General features: G+C 51.1%; 1 protein-coding gene across 1 annotated transcript; it reads right to left on the bottom strand.

The window, feature by feature from the left end:
* Positions 1 to 4,921: 4,921 nt before the first annotated feature.
* On the bottom strand, positions 4,922 to 12,413 carry NMNAT2 (nicotinamide nucleotide adenylyltransferase 2; the record flags this gene model as incomplete). Its single annotated transcript, XM_010015789.1, has 10 exons — positions 4,922 to 5,069; positions 5,200 to 5,267; positions 5,499 to 5,600; positions 7,207 to 7,283; positions 7,922 to 7,966; positions 8,082 to 8,162; positions 8,819 to 8,948; positions 10,742 to 10,820; positions 11,553 to 11,620; positions 12,325 to 12,413. Coding segments are annotated over 10 exons (842 nt in total), but the record flags the coding sequence as incomplete, so codon positions are not given.
* Positions 12,414 to 16,190: the final 3,777 nt, after the last annotated feature.

The following is a 16,190-nucleotide window of genomic DNA, read 5'->3' as shown; positions in this document are numbered from 1 at the left end:
GCGAGCTCTGGAAAGGATGCAGCGCCTGCCAGGCTGAAGGCAGGAGAGCCCCAAACCTGGCAGGGCTGGCTGTGTTTGACTGTGTTGAACTGGTCCTTACCCTCAAGTTGAGCATGGCAGCTGAAGTTCACATTGTCACACTGGCCCTGGAGAGTCCCTGATTTTTCAAAGTGGTCCGTTCCTCGGTCGTGGGAGGAAGGAGATGCTTGGATGTGTGAAGGTGCTACTGGCTGAAGAACAGCCCATTCCTACAACTCTTTGAGTTGCAGGTGGGGGTTACTTGGTGTCAACCTTGGGAATTTGCACGGTTAGAGCCTAAGTTCATAGCTGAAAGGTTCTCCACCCCTCCCTGTGGATCCTCTCTCCTCGTCTGGCACACACAGGGGGACTGGAATCTCTGTCCTTACTTTTGACACTGCCACCACCACCTCTTCATGTTCTCCACAGAGTCTTATTCACCTTCAGTAGCTCAGGGGTCAGGGAGTGAGCAGTGTGAAGAGGGGGAGATGAGTTTTGAGCTGTGGTACTGGTGATGCTTCACATGGCTTTTTCCTCCCAGCCTGCCCATTCCTCACCTGGCTGAGAATGGTGCTGGTGTGGCTTAGAGATTTGCCATCAGATGCCACTGATCACCCTTTTCATAAAGCTGCAGTCTTCCATGGTGCTTCTCAGTGAGGTGGTTGCTGTTATGCTAAGGCTGGGTGGGTAGAAGCCGCCAGCTGCCTTTGAGCTCACAGTGATGTGCTGTATGGAGGAGGAGGAGGATCCCAGGTTAGCAGAGAGAACTGCTCTACCTGCTTCCTTCAGCCAGGAGGAGAGGGTCCCCCTTCTTTCTTCCACACTTCAAGTCCCAAAGTCCCCAAGGGGTAGCTTTTTTGTCAAAGCTCCTCCTGGGCAAGCACAGGTCTCTCCGCTTTCCCCTTCATGTTCAAGCACAGCCTTTCCTTCCAAGACCAGTCAGTTCAGTGCCAGGCAGCTTCTTGGGTATTCCAGAGCCCAGGATAAGATGGTTTCCTCTCTGCAAAAGCACTGAGAATCCTGCAGCACTTGTCACAGGAATGAGGGCTTTGTCCAGGGGTCTGCAGCCAGAAGCACTCATGTCTGAGAACCTGGTCCCATTCTGCTGGAGTGCCAGCACCCTGATTTGATCAGTTTACAAATATTGAAGATGTCTCTGGTTTGGTGCTGTCTTTTCCCCCTCCCTCCCACCTCCCACTGGTGCTGGATGTTTTTTAGGGACTCTGTTGTTCAAGGGGTTTCCCACTGTACATCTGAGCAGAGCTTGGAGGAGCTGAAGACCACAGTACTTCACCCACCTGTGGCTTTTCTGTGGTTCCAGTTCTGCTCTGATGCCGCTCCCAGCTTCCTTTAGATGCTATTTCCAGAGCCTAGCAGATGGAATTCAACTTTGCTGAAGCACTCTGACCTGCGTAGTGGTGAAAGAGGAGGTCCTGGATGGAGGAGGACACTTGGGGACTCACCCCTTGTTAGGTCTGATTCTCTGGTAAAGCAGTACCCATGCTTTTGCTTCATAAGGATATACCAAGTACTATGTTTGCCCTGAACTTTTATTTAAGTGAAATGTATTCTTGCCTCTGGCATGTCTTCCTTCTCCCATTGTACAGTATAGGGACAGGTATTATGGACTTGACTTTATTTTTCCACAAGTTAGGTTTTTTGGAAGGGAGAAGGTAAATAAATAATGAATACTTTTGGCTAGATCTTGCCTACTGGTTTATTCTCTCTAGTTCCCTGTTTTGGGTGAGTTTGGCCATCTGTTCTCCCAGCAGTGCAGCCACTGCTCTCTTTGTGCTGACTTGGGTCTTGAGGCTGTTTTGAAATAACGCCAGTAATATCTTTGTTTTGTTTTGTTTATTACATAATTTAAACATTTTGCTGATAAAGTTTTTTTTTGTCAATGACTGTTTTTTTCATATAGCAACAGAAAAAAAAAGGGCTCCAAAACTTTTGACAGAGGTGGGATCGGTGGCATGGCAACTTCAACCCCTTGCCCTCCCCACCCTATTCTGGTTTTTTTTTCCCTGAAAGATGTTTGAAGTTCATTTATCTTTCAGCAAATTGCACTGTTTAAAAGTGGAGGTTCAAAGACCAAAACCCACGATGTTCTTCCCAGCCCTCCCCTGCACCCTGGAAACCCCGGTTCTCACCTCCCTGGCTGTCACATGGATCTTCAGGGATTATTTTTTTCCATACCCACCCAAAGACATTTTCTAAACCAGTCCCAGAACTGAATGGCCTGTTACAAACCCCCCATCCCACCCCACCCCCCCGTACTGTGAGTTTTGCTCAGCGGATACATGAGGGCGCAGGTAAGACTAGTAAGACGGAATATACTCATCATCCATACCACATGGCTACGTCTCTAAGGCATGCCATCCTAACCGCAATGGGATGGGAGGCTGGGTGGCTCCCCTGCATCCCATCTTGCGTACCTGAGGGAGGGAGGGAGGATCTGAGATGGCTCTCGGACATGTCACCTGCCTTCTTTCTCCATCTCCTTTGTTTTATTCCCCTGTGTCTTTTCTTCAGTTAAAACCCACTGTCCTTCCTCTGCCTTCAACGAAGCGTTGCTCCTCCTTGAGGTTAAAATCTGTGTGTGTGTGTTTTTGGAGGCTTGGCGCTAAGAAACATGGGTGATGACTGGCAAGGAGAGGAGACTGCTGTCTGAAATAACTTCTGGGTTGGGGTGGAGCAGGAGGAGAGACTGTAAAACTCAACATGTGAGAACAACGGGTGGAGAGGAGTCTAGCTACTGGCTTATGTATGTTGGGCTTACATGGATGAGATGCCTGCCCAGCCTGTTTAGCTAAGTGAGCTCAGGAGGGTGTTGGCAAGCAGCTCAAACTGGCTGAAGACCTCCCCAGAGAAGAGGCACCCCTGCAGTCCAAGTCCCTCGCTCTTAACCACCCTCCCTGCTTTGGTGTCTACACATATCCTCACCCCACAGGATACGCACGCAACCACCCACAGATACCAGAGCTGGCACTGAGGGATTCAGCTGCCAAATTTACAACTGTTCCTGAACAAGCTTCTCCACATGGAGGAAAACCCCTGGCAAGGAAAGACCTCTCTGGCCTTTGGGCAAACCACATCACTTCTGTCTCTCTTGCTTTCTCTTCTGGGAAGGGCTGTGCCCTCCTTGAGATGTTGTTAGCTACCGCTCATAAAACCCTGCCTGCTGCAAGGAGCCTGTGGCTGTCGGCCACCTTGTTTTGTCCAAAGTTGCTTGCTGGTACAGAGATGTACCGGCTGATGTACCTGCTGCAGCATCCAGCAGGTCACCAAATTTAGCACAATGCCTCATTCTTAGAGATTCTATGAGAGTAGCTTGTGACCCTTCATAGACTTTTAAGAAGAAAAAAAAAGTCATTTCAGATCTTTTCATGAAACACCTTGGAGGATTCTCAGCCTTCAGATGTCTCAACACAGCACTCTCCCTTGCTGGGGACCAGCAGCTAGTCAAAGCACCACCCTAGGAAAGCCACAAATCCAGCATGGGCAATGGTCATGCTTTGGGAGAGGGGAGTGGTGTGGGCTAGCCTGAGTCTAGTCAGCCCGAATCTGTGGGGAGTGGGCAGATGTCCACTGTAGCAGATATAGGCAGCAGAACTTTACCCAAAGTGATACAAGGTTAGATGGAGCAAAGGGAGAGGAAAAGGTGAGAAGTAAAGCAGGACTGTACCTTCCTCCCTGTGGCTGTGACCTTTTCCAGAGGCTGTGCAAGGTCCTTGCACCTCAGGGATGCTCAGCAGGATGACTGCCTGCTTCAGCAACCCTCCACTCTTCAGGACTTAAATAATTTTCTTTTGCTCCATGTTACCTGCCCCGCTTTTGACACAAGCATCTCCACTAGACTTCATCCCTGGCATTTTGGGGCACGTCCCAGGCAGGAGAGCACGAGCCTGGCATGACCCAAGGGATGTGCAAAGTAGCCACAGCCAGTTTGGGACGGGGGAAGTATCATGCATTTAATAAACTCTTCAAGGAGAGGAAGAGGGCAGAAGCGATGGGAGAAGGAGGAAGTTTACAGACAGAAATGGAGATCTGGAGACTAGAGGATGGGGATGGACCCAGCCCCCACAAAACTCAGCCAGGTTTGGGGGTCATCACTTGCTTCTTTCTCCCTCCTTTCTTGGCTTCATAAATGGTGGGTCCCTTTCTAGGTGCTGAGGACTGGCCCCTCTGACACTGGGCCAGAGTAGAGCATCTCCCCAACTCCACTTGCCAGTGGGGTGACTTAGGGTGGGTTGGGGTCACTTGCAGCCAAGGAAAGGCGAGACATGACATCCTCCCCTAGTAATGCCTTGGCAGCCATGCTTACCCAAGGCTCTGCTTCCCTTCAGAGGTGCACTCTCCGTGATTTTTCAGGGCCAGGGGGAGGATTTTGTTGGCTGGGGTGTTGTATTTGAGGAGGTTCCCCTGCCATGGGGCACTGAGCCAGCTGTGTTACAACTGCCTGCTGCCAACCAGGATTCATTTGGTCATCATGTTGAGAGGTCCAAAGGGCTCACACTAAAACTATTTAAGAAAACAAAGTCCACCTAGATTTATTGAGCTTAAGTACTCTAAGATGATGGCAGAAGAGGAAGCCCCTGCTCTGAGCATGCTGGGAGGACGGACCAGGGGGACCATTTCCCAGTGACATGCTGGGAGGGGGGTGCCAGAGCCACTCTTTTATGGGTCCCCCCCTTCCTCCCCACTTGTGAAGGGAAGGGTGGTTCCCTGAGAAAAGAGACCAAACCATTCTCCTTGGGGCCGTGCTGCAGTTCCCTGGACATTGCTGCACGATGGAGCGTTGGCGCCGGGGGTGAGAGGCAGACACGGGCGGGAGGCCGTGGGATGGGGACAGAGATGGAGACACAGACTGAGAGAGAGATAGAAGAGTGACGGAGAGCTGTAGGCAGACGGGACACAAGGGCTGTCTCGCTTGCAAGACCTCTGGCGTTTAGCCGGAGGCATTAATGTAGAGCTGGCTCTTGAGGATGTAGTCAATGACGGGCTGGCAGAGGTAATCCACAACATGTCCGTCCCCGTGCTGCAGGGCCAGTCTGGGAGTGTAGGGGGAGAGAAAGGGATCAGAACCCCCCTGGGTGGGTCAGGTGCCCCTTCAAATGACAGGGCTGGCTGGGGGGCACCCATCTACCCACTCTGTCATGGGAGTTGCCCTGCATCACCCACCTGCTTTTGGTGGAGCTGACGACCGACATGGGGTGGTTTGAGTCATCCTTCACTACCAGGATGTTGTTCTGCAGAGCAAGGAGGAAGAGAGGAGAGAAGGGATGGCCTGAAAGCAGGTGTCTGCACCACCAGCCTCTCCACCCCACTGCTGTGTGGTGGCCCCATTGCCCACCCCACATAGCAGCTGAGAGCATCTGGCCTCAAGACATTTTGTGCCCTGTGGCAGGAGTGCTCCCCTGGATAAAAAGAGGCTGTCGATCCTCTCACAATCTTCCTTGACCACACGTGCATCCACTTACTTTGTACTTGCGGAGTATGGAGGAGTGGTTCATGATCCGGTCGGGGTCTGCTCCATCGCGGGGCACCACCACAATCCCAAACTCCCCAACAATCACCTCCATCTAGGAGCAACCCAAAGGGGGGAGAGCTTTGTAACCACCCCACACAAAGCCTGCTGCTGCCTGTCCCCACTACCCCATGCTGAGAAAGCTGATCTATGGGTGGAGATAGAAAGTGAATTTGAGACTATCTCAAAGGCATTTGGCCAAAACTTGGAATTACCAAGACATGGTGAGCAGTCTGCAGTGGAAAGGCACAGGGTTAAATCTTATCATTAGATGTTGAGGTTAGGCTTTAGGGAGGACTTGTCATGGTAGAAGGAGGATGGCAGCAGAAGAGGTTGGCCAAGGAGGATGTGACCTCTGCCTTGCTGTAAGGCTTTGTGAGGAGCACAGACATACTGGTTCTGACAGAGGCCTTGTAGGGGTTTTCTTCCAAGGTTGTTTGAGCCAAAGCTGGTGGCTAAGTTTGCCACCATGTAGGGGTGGCTACCACTGCTCACACCCATCTCTGGTGAGACAAACCAGGCCCATCCAAAAGAACGCTAGGTCAGCAAATCAAGGCAGCAGGAGTACATGACGGGTTGCTGGTGCAGAATGCCTCCTCTGCCTGTGCTTTGACATAAAATTTTTGTATCCTTTGTGCTGGGCTTCAAGACTTGCCTCATCTCAGATTTTGCAGCCTTTCAGAGGAGACATCTGCTGGCTAATTGTTTTTTAAAACCTCAGGATTGAAGATGTGGTAACTGATTTTAGAAATGATTGAGAGACTCAAGGAAGAGGACAGGTTGTGTTGACTGATTTCAATGAAGAACCAGGGAAGCTACCATTGCCAGCATTGCTCTGACTACTGGGAGAAGTATGTGGGTTGGTAACCCAGCTCCTTCTCTAGGGATGGTGTCATGCCATGGAAATCTAGTTTCTCCTGGTAGAGACTGCAGTATTGAGGATGCCAGGTGTCCTGCTGCCATCCTTCACTAATGGGGGGTGGACAGTTACAGAGAGGCGGGCAGCAGATTTCATGCCTTTGAGCTGTGGCAGTGAAGGTGCTGAGATGGGCTCTCTTCAGCTGTGAGTTAGTGCTAGGCAGCATCTGGCTGAGTAGTCAAGATGATTTTACTTATTTGCCTTTGTAAAGATGGGTACTCGGGTACTCCACATTGCAGGAAAAGCCTTTTATTAAGTGGAAGATGTTGACTTGGTTGCAATTGTGTTTAATTTCTAAAGTTTGGCTATCTTCTGTAAATATCTTACTTCCTACCTCAGCACCTCACTCTGCTGGGACTGGCACCTGTTTGATGCTTGCTCCTTCTAAGAGACGAGGAGTGGGAGCGCAGCCTTTGGAAACCCCTTGGGACAGGCTTACCCTGCACCCCAGGTGATGTCCTCTGCATGTATGGTAAGTAGGAGCAGGGCTTGGTCTGTGGAAGGCGAGCTGGGTAAGGTTGGTGACTCTGAATCAGCAGACCCTGTCCCTCAGGCTGCCTCTGTGTAGGGGAGGTGGGGGTCAGGGTTGGTTTGGAAGAGGCAGCTGGGGTGGTGGGTACAGCTCCTGCCATCCCAAGGGACCTGAGCAGCTCCTGAGAGTGCTGGGTCTGGGAAGCAGAGGAGAAGAAAGGGAGCCTGGGGAAGAGGGGACACAGAGGGGTGTCCAGCAGTGGTGACTCACGTCTGCCTCATTCCAGAGACCAGGGATGCAGAAGGACTCCAGCAGGTCGCTGCCACAGAGCAGTAAGATGCGAAGCTCTGAAGAAAAGAAGCAGACAAGCTCAGAGTTAGGAGCAAATGGGGATGAGAAGGCACTTCCCACCCTCCTCCCCATTGCACTTCTTCTGGGGGGAAACTTCTGCACAGACCTCGTCTGCCAAAACAAGTCCTGATAAAGATCCCATGTCCTTTCTCACATCCTTACTGATGCCAAACATAAAACACCTCCCCTCCTACTTTATTTCAGCTCCTCTCCCATGCTGCTGGCTTGTTGTCAGCATTGCTACGCGCTGTTCAACTATGGCTGTGCTCCAGCCTTGCAGGTGGGATATTCCTGGGGAGGGGAGTAATTTTTCCATGCTACAGGCACCCACAATTGCTTTGTGATCTGCTGCAGGGGCTCCAGCTGCAGGGCGATATGGAGAGCACAGGGGACTGCTCAAAGCCCTGGGCATGGCTGTGTTTGCTTTTAGCAAAGCTGATGGTGAAGCACCAGAGGTTTTCCTTGCTCGTCTTAGAGGACTTTTGTGTCCTCCCTTTCTCTGATAGCTGGCACCATGGTGACATGACCCAGCATCCTCCAGTCACCACTGGATCTGTCATGCAACTGCTCCTGAGCTGCATAGCACTGGCCCAGCGGAGTCAGAGTGATGTGGAGGGGGGAGGTGTGTACTCACCGATCTCCTCATATCTCATCACTGTCCCCAAGTTGGCATTTTCATCTGAAGAAAGGAAGCAAAAGAGAGGTGTTGGTGCTCAGCCTAGAAGAGGGGTCTGGGAGAAAGGTTGGGGGCTGGAGTGAAATCAGAGATGATGTGGGACCATTCATTTACGTACCCACAAAAGTGAAGCGCTCCATGGGTGGGCGAACGCAGCAAATTCGGCTCAGGCTTTCTCCCACCTTCCCAAGGATCTTTGCTGAAAGTGAAGAAGGCAAATTAATGAGAAGCTGTGTGACCAACTCATGCAAGTGCTTTGGCCACCCTGGTCCAGTGAGATACTCCTGTGCCTGGGTGCAGGAACTGCTCTCAGCATCTCCCCACCACCTCCTTTCACAGCCTTAACTCCTGAGAGTGCTATGCTGTGCTTTGAAGGGACAAGTTGAATAGCTAAAATCACTAAAAAGATAACAAGATGTTCATTTTTGTGGGATTCAAGTAATGTCCCCTCTTATCCCCAGCTAATACCTCTGTGTCCCATGTCACACTGGCTGGGGGGGGGTCCAGCCATACCACCCGGGGGGGGGGGGGCCCCCAGCCATACCACTTTTCCTGCCCGTTCACTCCTTGCATGCAGTCTGTGGGTATCAGGTAGCCTTTCTCTCAGCTGATTACACCATGTGGACGTCATCCAGCTGAAGCCCAGTGGGATTTCACAGCCATTTTAAGATATTCTTGGCTCCTCTTGCTGTACTGGACACCAACTGCTCCATCACATCCTCACCCAACCCTGGCCTTGGAGACTGGTGAGTGATCTGACCCAAAAATAAGATGATGAAGCACTGTTCCTAATGCTTGGCTGGGAGGTGAGGGAAGGATGTTCATCCCCCTCTTCCCTACCCTGCTGCCACCTACCCGCAGTGGGCTTGTTGGAGATGTTGTTGTTGTTCTGGTAGATGGTCTGTGGGGACTCGTTCTGGGGCTGGCCGATCACAGGGGTGATGGAGGGCGTGTTGACGTTGGAGAGGATGCAACCAGTCACTCTCTGCAACAAAGGAGAGGTATAGCTGGAACTGTGCCTTCACGCCAGCAACCTTCCAAAACCTTTATGACTCTGTATTGAGCCTCTGCAACCCAAGCTGAAGTTATCTTCAATGACACATTATCTCCAAGCTCACTTTAGGATCCCTGGCCCCATCAGCCTCGCCAGATAGGCCTAGGGCTAGCAGGATCCTGCGAATAATGACTTGTTATTAAGGCTGGCATGGTGGGATTAACTTTTTGTGTGGATCCATGAGGCTGGAAAGGCTGCAGCCATGCTGCCTGCAGCTGGCATCACCCTTGTCACATGGAGGTGCTCATAAGTGCTGCTGAATAAATAAAAATACAGCAGCTGATGAATCAGTGGTGCAAAGCCAGCATCTTACACATTACCCTGGGAGCAAACGTGCCCTTTTTTCCTTCACCGGTCCCTGCAGGACAAGGAAGGCATCTCCAGGGGCTCCATGGCTTTGACACCAGAGTCCCTGGATGCACTAGACATCCTGCCAGGCTGGCTAATGCTGCATCTGTGCCTCCCGTCTGGGCTGCCCATGAGATTGTATGATGCTATTTCATCCATTTCCTATCCTTGGTTTGCTCACTGTATCCAAGTGTTGGCAGCAGTCCTGCTCTCCCCGTCCCTGCGGTCACCCAAGGGCAGTCACCTTCCTCCTTGGCTCTCAGGCCTGCCTGGGCCTTGGAGGGACTTTTTCTCCTTTGTTTTGTGCTCTGCAGGGACTTCCCAGATGCTGAATTTTCCTGTTTAGTCACTCTGTCAGGGTCATATATCAGTTTCATCTTAGCTGGGTGTCCTGGTTCCAGCTGGGATAGAGTTAATTTTTTTCCTAGTAGCTGGTGCAGTGCTGCGTTTTGGCTTTAGTCTGAGAACAATGCCGGTAACACACCGATGTGTTAGTTGTTGCTAAGTAGTGCTTACCCTGATCAAGGACTTTTCATCCTCTCATGCTCTGCCGGTGAGGAGGGGCACAAGAAGCCCAGAGGAAGCGGAGACAGGACACCTGACCCAAACTGGCCAAAGGGGTATTCCATACCACAGCACGTCATGCCCAGGATATAACCTGGGGGGAGTCACCCGGAAGGCCCAGATCGCTGCTTAGGTCGGGCTGCGTATCGGTCAGTGGGTGGTGAGCAATTGTATTGGGCATCATTTGGGTTTTTTGGGGGGTAGAGGAGGCAGGGTTTATTCTTTCCTCTCCCTCCCTCTCTCTTTATTTCCTTTTATTATTATCATTATTAATTATTATTATGTTTTACTTTTATTTCAATTGTTAAACTGTTTTTATCTCAACCCATGTGTTTTAAATTTTCTTCTGATTCCCATCCCACTGGGGATGGAGAAGGAGTAAGTGGCCAGCTGTGTGGGACTTAGTTGCTGGCTATGCTTAAACCACAACACTGATGAGTGGGGGTGCTTGTCCACCTCTTCTTCCCCTCAGGGTGGAGCAAGCAGTCAGTGTTAATGATTTGGCTTATGCCCATCCTCACCTTCACTGTGCTCCCCTCCTGGTGTGCATGGGCCTGAGATGGCTGCTGGCTCCAGCCGAAGGGCTCAATTTGCTTTTGCCATCAGAGCTAGGAGCTCAAAGTGGCTCTGACAAGGTATCTCACATTTCTTGCGAGTCAGGATTTCAGGCACATTCCTGCAAGTCATCTGTCTGTCTGTCCCAGCCATAGTTTGGTTGTTGATGTCTGTGTGCTGGTGGAAGAGCACCCCCACTCCTGCGCTTTCCCCACACTGTCACCCCGGCGGCACCCACGGCACAGGGGCTGCCTCACCTTCATCAGGTCGCGGTGGTGCTCCAGCACGCTGCAGGTGGTCTGCCAGGTGTCCTGGTAGCACTCCCAGGGGTCCACCCTGTGGGCAGCACAAGGCAACAGTGTTGGCTGATGTCACTGCCTGGACCTCCTGGCCATGCTACCTTCTCCCTGCTGGGCCAGCCAAGCAGAGCCATGAGCAGCCACCATGACTTGTCCAGCACTTCCATGGACCATGTCCTTCCTCTAGGCCTCCAGGTTCAGCTCCCCTTAATAGCTTTGTGGATCTGAACGTGTGCCTGGACACCTATCCACTCTCTGTACTCAACTAAACAGCTTTCATTTGTCTTGGATGTAACTACGTGTGTTACAACCCTGTTTTCTGAAGGCAGCCCAGAGATGTTTCTGGTCGCACCTCAGCCACCACATGCCACATGGCAGTGCAAGGAGGGGAAGAGTCTGCGGGCTGGTGCTATGGGTGTAGAAAGGGAAGGTGTCACAGCACAAGGCTGGGGTGGGCTGGGTGACTTTAGGCCTATCCAGACACCACAGGTTCTATGAGGAAGGTGGGGGGTTGCAAGACCCCCTAAAGCCAAAGGGCTCCCTTGAAGGATGGTGTAACACTTCTCATTGGTTCTCTGGTGGACTAGAATAGGAAGATCTCCAGTTTTTAGTCAAACTTTGGGTAGGAGAGGAGAAAGTCCATCCTGGAGCTCCAGCAGCCGGTGGCATCTCCACTTTCATGCAGGACTTTGGCACCACAGTGCCAGGGAAGGGGTAGGAGCAGCCAGGGGCTGTTGGTGCTGCTGCGGGTGTGGGCTCTGCCACTCACCTGATCCAGTCGGAGGACTGGACAGCCAGTTGGCACATGGTCAGGCGGTGCCGGCTTGAAACCAGGCCCTGCAAGAGAGCGTGATGGAGGAACAGTTATGGGAAGCAACCACTGTGCCCTGGCCGGCTTTAGCTTGCAAACCCTCCTGGGGCAGAGTGTTGGGCTCATTCAGATGAGACAGGCCAGAAGGACTCATTTCTGACCACAAAAATTTATTTGAGTTCCTGTTTGCTGCAGGGGGAGGAGTCCCTGACTTGTTTAAACCCTGGTTATGCACTGATCACTGATATTTTCTCAGCACCACCACCCTTAACCCTGCACTGCAGTGGGGCCAGAATGAGGATGGTGGTTTCTTGATGAAATTTCTACAGCTTTCAGGAAAGGAGAAAACTCTCTTCTCTCCTAATTTGGATTTTCCACCACCCTAGAAAGTGCTTTTTAAGGCCCCTGTTTGCATTGTTGCTTTGAAATCATTCATTCAAACAAACAAACAAAAAAAACCCCACACTCCAAAACAACCCAACAAGATGACCACCAGCATTTTGGGAGAGAACATTTCTCTTTCTGTCTAGTACTTTGGCTGGTTATAGGATCTTGCTGCACTTTCTGAAGAGTGGGTGTTTTCATCATCTCTCTCCCCTTGGAGGCTTTCCCATGGTCCAGAGGAGGTCCATGAAAGGACAGGTGCATGAAGTGCTGCCCAGTGCTTGCCCCTGGTTTCAGACATACCATAGCATGTAGGCACCAGAAAAGGAAAATGGGGACAACCCACCGTCTTCCCATAGGAGTCGTGCACGGGTGAGACAATGCCACCAATGACGATGAAGCGTCCGGTCTTGTGCAGGTAATCCCGGGCTCGCTCTGAAGGAGAAGGAGAAGGAAAAGGGTGCAGGAGGATTCAGTTGGACCCACTGAGTCCCATAATGCCCCACTGCTGCCTACTGGCTTTGCCAAATGCCCATGGAGCAGTTCATTCCAGCTGTACTGGGTGGGGAAGGCAACCAAGGGAAGGGCTGGCTTCATTTTTGCTACCCATCTCATTCAGTGCTATCTCTGGTGATGCTGAGTATGGACCTTCCTGGGGACCCCCACACCTTGCAGGAAGGAAGATTTGGTGGAAGAAGGCGGGTCTTTAGCAAAAGCTAAATCACATTCAGACCCAAACCTACCTTCAGCCACCTTGCCAGGACATCAGAAGGGCAGCCGAGAGCCTGCACCGCTGACAAGAGCTACTCAGCAGAGCCAGGTTCTTATGGCAGCTCTGGAAGAACTGAGCTCACAAGGTGATACATGGAGCTGGTTCATTCACTTTTCTTTCCTTTCTTTTTTTGCTGCCCATAAACTATGCTTATCCTTTCTCTCCTCGTAACTTCTCCCTTCCTCACCTGCTACAGTTTGCTATCAGCCAAAAGGTTTCCTAGCAGCTGGAAGGTGTCTCCTAACCTCGACCATCACTTCTGACAAGGACCCCAAAAATATGAGCAAAATTAAAATAACCACCAGAATAATAACAAAACCTGCTGCCTTTGCCACCACTGGGGTACAAGGACACCCCTGCTGTTTTGTGAGCAGAAAGTTTGCTGGCTCATGTGTCAGCATCTGGCTGTAATCCCCTGCAGGAGGAAATCAGTACAGACTGGGATGGATGGACTGAGAGCAGCCCTGCTGAGAAAGGGATACTGGTGGGTGACAAGTTGAACACGAGCCAGCAGTGTGTGCTTGCTTCCCAGAAAGCCAGTCATGTTCTGGGGGCATCACCAGCACTGTGGCCAGCAGGTCAAATACTCCTCTTGTACTCCTTCCTCTTGAGACACCACCTCAAGTACTGCGTTCAGCTCTGGGCTCCCCAGTATAAAACAGATGTAGAACTGTTAGAGCAGGTCCCAAAGAGGCCATTGGAATGGTCAGAGAGGTTGAGAATTGGAGAAAGGTTGAGACAGTTGGGGTTGTTCAGCCTGGAGAAGAGAAAGCTCTGGGAAGACCTTGTGACCTTTCAGTACATAAAGTTGGCTTATAAGAAAAATAGAGATTTTTATTATTTTTTTTTTTCTCAGGACCTGTAGTGACAGGACAAGGGTCAATAGTTTTAAAGTAAAACAGGTTAGATCTAGGGTAGGTACAAGAAAGAAATTTTTTTACAATGTGCGTGGTAGGACACTGGAACAGGTTGCCCAGAGAAGTTGTGGATGGCCCATCCCTGGAAGTGTTGAAATTCAGGTTGGATGGGGCTTTGAGCAACCTGATGAAAGATGTCCCTGCCCATGGCAGGAGGGTTGGACTAGCTGATCTTTGAAGGTCACTCCCAATCCAAACCATTCTGCGAGTCCATGATTTTAAGATGTGCTGTTGGTTGACAGCCTATGCAAGAATTGCCATCTCACACAGGGCTGTATGCACAGGTGCTTAGCACAGATGGATACCTGCCATCGTCACCACAAGACCAGCACCTCATGTGCCACCGTTTTGGAAATGCTGAAGGGTTCACCAAAAAGAGCACCACAACAGAACCAAGATGTTCGTCCACATCTGCTCCTTTCTGCTGGAAAGTGCTGGGATGCTGCTGGTGAGCTCACCACCTCTAGCTCTAACCCTGCTTTCTCCCTGCTTGCTCAATCTCTGCTCACTCCCTGCTTGATCCAAATCACAGACAGCAGCTGCTGGGAGCTGCTGCTGTGGGATGAAGTCTTGGCAGAGGAGAAGAAATATTGGTCTGAGAGCACATCATCCCAGTGGGACAAGGAAGAGCCTTTCCTGCGTGCATTGGGAAGTGGGGGGCTCAAGTGTCCTGCATACGGGATCCTGGGATCTACCCTATGTGGTCTTGGACAGACAGATAGAGCTGTCTTGTTGGGGAACAGCAGCTCCATTATGAGAGCAATGGCAGGGTCAGTCACAACATGGTCAGTTGCCAGCCAGTGCCCAACGTCTCACTTGCTTTTGGGCACTTTTCCTCCTGCTGTTTTCCATTCTTTCATTGGGCATGTCCTGATGCAGCTGCTCATCCTGCTTCCCTCTCTGCCTGCAGGCAGGGCTGCCCTGGGCTTTGGGCAATGGCAATTATGTCCTCCCCTTCTAGAAACCTCTTTGTCAATGCCTCAGAGGGTTGCACCCATGTTCGTAACAGCTCTTTGCAGTGATGCTTTTGTCTCCTGATGCCCTTGGTTCCCTTTCCTTCAGCCCTTTCTCCCTCAAATTCTTGCTGCTCCCCCACCAACACATGCTATTTAGTGTCAGCCATGTCATCCCTGGGGCTTTCCCCAGGTCCCCTTTCTGTGGCACCCATCACCTGCACCCCAGCTAGTCCCTCAGCAGCCGCATGGCTCTGACACGACTCCCTCCCTGTGTCACACCACACCAAGAGACTTTCCAGAGATCCTCCAGCCTGATGCACAGTCTTGGGCTGGTATTTCCAAAAGACAACATGTAAGGATAAAAATGCTGGTGAAGAGTTCCTAAACGCTCATGGGTGCATCCTCTCACGTCCAAAGTCCCTCCTCTGCCCCAGAGCACACACATTCGTACCCCAATGCTTCTCTGAAAATGCTCTCAGGAAAGCAAAGAGGGTTTGACACCGATGCTGGAGATGGGAAGTCACATCTTTTCATGTCACAGCAGCAATAATGCCTGCCTCCAAAGCTTTTGTAGCTGTATAACCCACTTCCTTTACTCAAGCTCTCTCTCTAGGTGTATTGCAACCACCTTGTCCCTCAGGCACACTGCACCTGCAGTATAGCTGCATTATTCTTTGGAAATAAACATCAAAGCTAACTCCTGCCATCTGAAGAGATGTTTCCCCGTCCCTGCTGTTCAATGTGGCATCAGATGTTGGGGCAGGGAACCCATCCTACAAACCCATCTTTGAAAAAGCAGCCATGACCCTATTTCCCCTCCAAAAGAACCCTTCCCAAAGAGAAATAGGAAAAAAGAAGGAAAGAACAGTCAGCACCTGCCAGATGCAGCCATGATGGGTGTGAAGAGGAACATGAGCAGAGAGGGGATCCTGCTGCATCTTCTGGAGCTGCTGCGCTGAACTGGGGCTCCTGGGCTTTTATGGGCAACGCTTCCTTGTCCTGCTGCTGGTTGAAAATTGGCCACAGGCTCGTTCGTGCCTGCCAGTGTCATGAGGATACCACCAGTCGGGTTTGAGCATGTGGGGGTGGCATCTGAGCCCTGGACCAAAGCTCAGCACAACAGGCAGGTGAGAGCATATCCTGGTGGGTCCAGATGTGGGGAAAAGGACTTTTCCATGGGTACATCACTGTGTATGTTTTTTCCTGCATGTTTCCTGGTCAAGTAATCCTCTCTGATTGTGAGTGGTGGTGTGAATGTGGTTGTGCAGTTTAGAAAATGACCATTCTCCCAGCAGTGCATCTCTTCAGCTCCCATGCCCTCACTCCTGGGCAGGCTCAGGGCAAAAATTCAACTCTAGAATTATTTTAGAGCTCTCTTGCAGCAGCTTGGAATGGATGAGGATCCCTTATATATTGAGGGAGGTGAGAGGGGCTAGCAGGGCAGGGAGGTAGGGATGGTGCTGGGGAACTGCTTGGGTGAAATAATTTTATTTCCTCCAAACTGACATTTCTACTACGGAATATTTTTCAGCTATTGGGCCAGTTAAAAGTCAACAAAGGAATTATA

Source organism: Nestor notabilis, unplaced genomic scaffold (assembly GCF_000696875.1).
Source record: "Nestor notabilis isolate BGI_N333 unplaced genomic scaffold, ASM69687v1 scaffold676, whole genome shotgun sequence".
In the NCBI taxonomy this organism is placed as follows: Eukaryota; Metazoa; Chordata; class Aves; order Psittaciformes; family Psittacidae; genus Nestor; species Nestor notabilis.
The sequence above is the reverse complement of the archived record's forward strand: the minus strand, read 5'-3'. Positions and strand labels throughout refer to the sequence as shown.